At 39.6% G+C, this 5,788-nt stretch overlaps 1 protein-coding gene across 1 annotated transcript; it reads left to right on the forward strand.

The window, feature by feature from the left end:
- The first annotated feature begins 957 nt into the window (after positions 1-957).
- LOC134066014 (gamma-glutamyl hydrolase-like) lies at positions 958-4,833 on the forward strand. Its single transcript, XM_062521175.1, has 9 exons — positions 958-1,027; positions 1,276-1,384; positions 1,493-1,543; positions 1,616-1,700; positions 1,850-1,988; positions 2,318-2,424; positions 2,523-2,613; positions 3,061-3,195; positions 4,634-4,833. Exons 1-9 carry the CDS (start codon positions 976-978, stop codon positions 4,753-4,755), a joined length of 891 nt encoding a protein of 296 aa, XP_062377159.1. The 5' UTR covers positions 958-975; the 3' UTR covers positions 4,756-4,833.
- The last annotated feature ends 955 nt before the right edge of the window (positions 4,834-5,788 follow it).

Consider the following 5,788-nt stretch of genomic DNA (forward strand, 5'->3'; position numbering starts at 1 on the left):
AAGTAAGGTGGGTTTAGCATTTTTTTAAAAAATGAATAGGCTACTGTTTCATTAATTGACACACCCCTGGGCACAATGTACAATTGTAGTGGAGCACATGATGAAATTTTTATCACTGAATTGCACTGGGTGTACATTAGAGCCCTAAATCCCTTTGTCTGTGCATGTAGCCTAGCAGTATCTGCTGCCATAAGGTAGAATGGTACAATTAACACCATGAACAAACTGGTAGATCATCAGAATTTTGAGGGGATATGTCTTGCATGTGTAAGGATCCTCCCATCTGTCCTCGTCAGCCATTAGTCTTGAATAGTCTGGGCTTATGTAGTGTTGTTGTTCCCGTGAGTTTGGTTCAAGTACAGATTCCTCGTTTGCCTTATCGTGTTTTGCCTTGCCCTGCATTTGGGTTCAACACTCCTTCCCTTAGTCTGGAATTAAGCTGGCCTGGTGGTCTAATGAAACTAAAGGATGAAAAACTCTGTCACAAAGTGTGTTGTAATCATTTGAGTCATATGCAAATGTACAATTGTATTGTATGTGTTCAGTTGTGTGAATTGTATCTTTACTATTATAAGGTTTACATTCTGAGTAGTTTTGAGATAGTTTTAGAATTCCATAAAGTTATACTGGTAAGCGGAACAAACCTGTTTAGTTTGGTGAGCCTGTACAGGCTTGTTACTGATGTCTGACAACTCTAAATTTGGCATGGACTTACAGAATGACACAGAGTGGAGGTAACATAATTAAATGCATCACATCATCCAGGATTTGTACAAATCTGGTTTTGAGAGAGTGTTAGTGGCATGCATGCATATTAGGGGTTTCAAACAAATAAAAGTGATAAACTTGTCAGACAGGTTGCTCTAGTGACACGCCTGGCAGGGATAAATACTCCCACTTTCCTAAACACTAAAGCGTTGCTACGGTGTAAACAGTATCTATGCTTAGGTTCTCTGTGACTGCTTTTAGATTTAGATGTCTCAAGTCACTTCTGTGCGGGAAGGGATGAATGACTGCCCTATAATTGGTCGGTACTTTTATCATCTATTCATTACTAGACATTTCAACAGGAGAAAAGTATGCAATGTCAGATGTAACGGAGGTTGAAGTACTGCATCTTGTATTGTGACTCTAACTGCTGTAACTTCAGACAACAAAGATCGCAGAGACATAACAGATGACAGATAAAAGTCTACTGTACCCATTCACACTGTTATTTCATCCATCACCTTGCTATGGTGTGCCTGTGATTTTGTGATGACCTTTTCTTTGAAGGGATTTTGGCTCAGGAGGCCTCCTCTGCAGAAATTGGAAAAAAGACCAAAATTCCAGCATCTTACGTCAAGTTCTTGGAGTGTGGTGGAGCTCGTGTAGCGCCCATCATGTGAGAATATGTGAACAAGCCCAGTTGTGCTGACAAAATTTAATGCATTTATCTGTGCTTGGCTTAATGACACCAATTTTTATTGGGTTATTTGCTTTGTCGTAACAGGATAAATCAGCCAGAGGTTGAATACCAAAGAATTTTTAACTCCATAAATGGGTAGGTAAATCTTTCTGGCAAGTCTTCATCGTGAAGAGTCATAGTTTTTATGTGCAATTTTTATCATCGCAGGATTTTATTCCCTGGTGGAAGGGTTAGCATTTTGAACTCTGCTTATGCCAAAGCGGCGGCAATTTTCTATAAACTATCTATAGAGGTGAGTTGGATGAAAAAGCCTAATTACACTTCATTCATATTTTCAACATCATTTTTCACAGCTCACATGTTTGTGTGTGCATGTGTGTGTTCGTGTGTGTGCGCGCGCGCGTGTGTGTGTGTGTGTGTGTGTTCTCTGTGACTTGTCAGGCCAACTCCAGAGGAGATTATTTCCCAGTGTGGGGTACATGTCTGGGGATGCAGATGCTAACACAGTTTACTGGTGGGGAATATCTGCTCTCCCAAACAGACAGTCGTGGCTATGCACTGCCAATGGACTTCACAAAAGGCAAGAGCACTTGATGTCTAAACAACACATCTTTAGTGAAGAGTAAGGGTAAACAAAGACCATTTTGACAAAGCCATTTCTTTCCAGTTGAAGGATCCCAGACTAACTAGAAGGGCAGGAAGAGCCTGTCTGCCAGTCTGGTAGTTGTTTCTTGCGATTCATGGGTTCAATTTCCACAGGTGTATAAAATCAAGCACCTCAAAATCAAGTCAATGCAGACTACACGGTGCTTGATTAATACACCTGTGGAAAGGGACCTGATGAAACCTGTGAATACTTTATATTATTAATATATATATTTTGTAATTTTGCTATTTGTTCTGATGCAGATGCCAAAGACAGCAGACTGTTCCAGAATTTCCCTGAGGATCTCATGACATCTCTAGCCACTGAGCCCATCACATTGCACTCTCACAAATACAGCATCACAGTGAAGGTACAGTATATATATAGGGTGAGAGTTTTGTTGCAATGTATAGCCTTTGGGCTAAGAGATAAAGTGCTTACTTCTGGATGTGTTTTGTTTTACTTTAGAATTTTAATAACAATGAAAATATAAGAACTTTCTACAAGATCCTGAGCACCAACTTTGATGGAGAACAGGAGTATGTTTCCACTATAGAAGGTAAGGCATACATTACTATGTTAGAAATAATAGTGGAGTACGAATTATTAAATGTATTATTATACATTTGATTAAAACAAAACCCCTATCCCATCATAGCCTGGGTGAAGCCAGACAAATCTGCGATGGCATTTAAATTTGCTCTGCATATACGTCTTGCAATTCTTCAATTCTCTGTCTGCGCTGTTGATTTATATCTTCTTTGGAATTGAGTAAGCAACTGTATCTGAAACCTTTGTTTACAAGAAAGTTGTGCTTGCTGTAGCCTACCTCTGTCACACTGGTGGTTAGCTACTGGTTACGCACCTTGGAAATCAGAAGTGAATGTCTATCTCCAGACCAATTTTCTTTTGAGAGTAGGTCAGGTGTTAGCCAGGCTAACCCAGTCAGTTGGGTCAATATTCATTTTGTTAATATTGTAAAGAATGTGTGCATTTGTTTGTCCAGCTTATGACTTCCCAGTGTATGGCACGGTGTGGCACCCAGAAAAAAATGCTTTTGAATGGGGCAGGCCCTTCTTTCCTCACTCGGCCTCAGCAATCAAATCTACTTTCTACTTTGCACACTTCTTTGTTAATGAAGGTAAGAAAGGAAGAAACCAATCCTTGAAGATGGTTGCTGCACTGTCTCAAAGTTTATACATCATATAGTATATAAAGTGAGGATCTGTAATATGTCTTCATTCTGTTCCAGTGTTTTCATATTTTCTATGTTGTACCCTTAAGGAATGCACAGCACATGGAGAAATTAAGGATGTAACTATGTGTGGTTGCATTTTTTGGTCGTTTTTATGGACAAAAAATGGCATTTGGGGTAGCTAATAGAAAACTGTTCAATATTTTATAATTTAGTGTACAAGGTCTCAATGGTTGACAGAAAGACTGTAGCCTACATGACCTCAGATATATTTTTAGCTAACAACACCACAAGTTTTGATCTTTGTAGCCCAAACTGCCACCTTGTTTCATATGTGTTGGCTATGCACTGAAAAAGGCTATATTACTATCTGGCGATAGGCCATGGTTGGAAATAATGTAGCCTAATTGATGAAGTGTATGTGCGTTGTAGCCTATGTGTTAGTAGAATAAGTGGAGTACACTCCTGCATACTTGCATGTTCTAGTTTAGGCCTACTCCTCATGCACCTACTAATCCTTCGAATTTCCCGCACATGCACCCCTAACAAAGTGGAGACAAACGTCTTTTTAAATTCTTAAACAGAAAATGACTTGTGCTATTAATAGTTACATTAAGTATATATGGACACAAAATATATACCAGAACCATAGCTACAAACACCAATTAGGCTAACAGACCAACCATGACCCCTTTTTCAGTTAGGCTATAGTGAAACTGGACATTTGATGGGCTACGGTCAAACGCTTATGATGTGTGATGGGCCAAACTTGTTCAAATAGGCTATCATCTGATAAAACATATTTTCATTGTTTGACTTGTGGAGATATTGCAGATTTAAACAATATAATTCAATAATTCTAGTATGTTGCCCTTAAGACGGTACAATGTTAGCCTGGCTAACGCCTCCCACTTCTCAAATGAGACGTGGTCTGGCAACCAGACGTTCATTTTCTCGTATTTGAAAAAATGCCCAGATCCGTTCATTGGGCGCCACGGATGTCTATCAAATGCGCATAGCTCACCCAACTCGTTCGTATGCAACGCTAAGGGCTGCCGTAAATCCTTTGGCGTCGAATGTAGACGCAAGAAGGCAATGGAAACTTCTCGGATGTTCTGTGATTGGTTCGCCAACATCAGGCGAACATTTGGGCGTTAGTTTCCAGACTGGCTTAGCAGCGGGATTGAAATCACCGCGCAAGGCAGTATGGGAAAACCCAGGCTAGTACAATGTTGGAAATTTAACAAAATCTGAAATGGTGCCGGAAGCCTATCTGTATCGATTTGACACAGAATGGTCAGACTGCAGAGGTGTACCTTCAAATGATTTTTGGTCATTTACCAGTTGTCTGAGACAAATCTGTTCATGTGTTTTACTCCCACAGCAAGGAAAAACTTCCATGCTTTCTCAAGTGCAGAGGAGGAGAAGAGATCCTTAATTTACAACTACAGTCCTGAGGACAGTTTAGAAAATTCACCCTTCCTTCAAACCTACTACTTTGACTAGGATGCCTGAAGGATGTGGGTATAAATGCACTGGGATTACGAATGATCAGTCAGGACAATTTTTTATAAGGCCTTATTTATAGTTGACTGAAATATGATATGACATATTTTAGCTAAAAATGGTGCATGTAAATTAATACACACAATGAAACAGCATTCTTTCGCTGTCTTTAAAGTGTCCAGAGAAATGCAAAATAAGTGTGTTGATGACATTGTTTACTCACAGAACAAAAATGGCATCCATTCATATTATGTTCAGTTATTCAGTGCAACAAATTACATGATGTCAATTGGCATTTTATTACAGCAGTCAATTATCCTGAGAGGCACTTTCTGTGATCCGCTTAAGGAAAACCCAATTCTTTCCTCAATGGTCGAAGGGAATGGTTTATCTAAGATATGTGCTATTGTACAAACAAACATCTTTAATAAAGGGTGAGGACATTTTAAATGACCATGGGTTGAGAAATGGCTAACTATTATTTTAATGAGCCAGGATGTGACATATTTAGACAAATGAAAGCAGAATGCACTCTATGGTGGAAAGACATGAAAAACGTTTATGACTCTGACCATTTTTTTACCAGTCAATTTATCGAAGCATGTTTTTTCTAAAATCAAAATGGGGATAAATTAAGTCACCAGTTAAAAAAAAAGATGGAACTCCAACCACAGTTAGTTTGTGCCAGTGACTACAGGCAGTGGGAATGTGGGAGGGCTACTGAATGAGTTGGAAAGCAGCAATTGGTTCGGTCATTCTGGTGATAATTATGGCACACATGATATGCTCTATGGAACAAGCAACAAATGGCTTCTGTCTCAGCCCCAGAGCTTTCTAAATGTTCATGTAATTCACCTTTGAATTCAGGCACACATGATACAGTGAGGACTGACACAATGGTATTTGGCATTTTACCATCCTTCAAATAACCACACATGCACGCATGCACGCACGCACAAACGTGCACACACACACGCACACATACACACGCACACATACACACTCACACGCATGCATGCACGCACACACACAC

The sequence above is a fragment of the Sardina pilchardus genome, chromosome 19 (genome assembly GCF_963854185.1).
Source record: "Sardina pilchardus chromosome 19, fSarPil1.1, whole genome shotgun sequence".
NCBI lineage: Eukaryota > Metazoa > Chordata > Actinopteri > Clupeiformes > Clupeidae > Sardina > Sardina pilchardus.

What these genes read in the sequence shown, in the direction of transcription:
- LOC134066014 (XM_062521175.1), top strand. Translation starts at nt 976, where the DNA reads ATGTCTCAAGTCACTTCTGTGCGGGAAGGGATGAATGACTGCCCTATA. An exon ending in GCCAATGGACTTCACAAAAG is followed by an intron (nt 1,989 to 2,317) that starts GCAAGAGCACTT and finishes GTTCTGATGCAG; the next exon opens with ATGCCAAAGACAGCAGACTG. An exon ending in AATACAGCATCACAGTGAAG is followed by an intron (nt 2,425 to 2,522) that starts GTACAGTATATA and finishes GTTTTACTTTAG; the next exon opens with AATTTTAATAACAATGAAAA.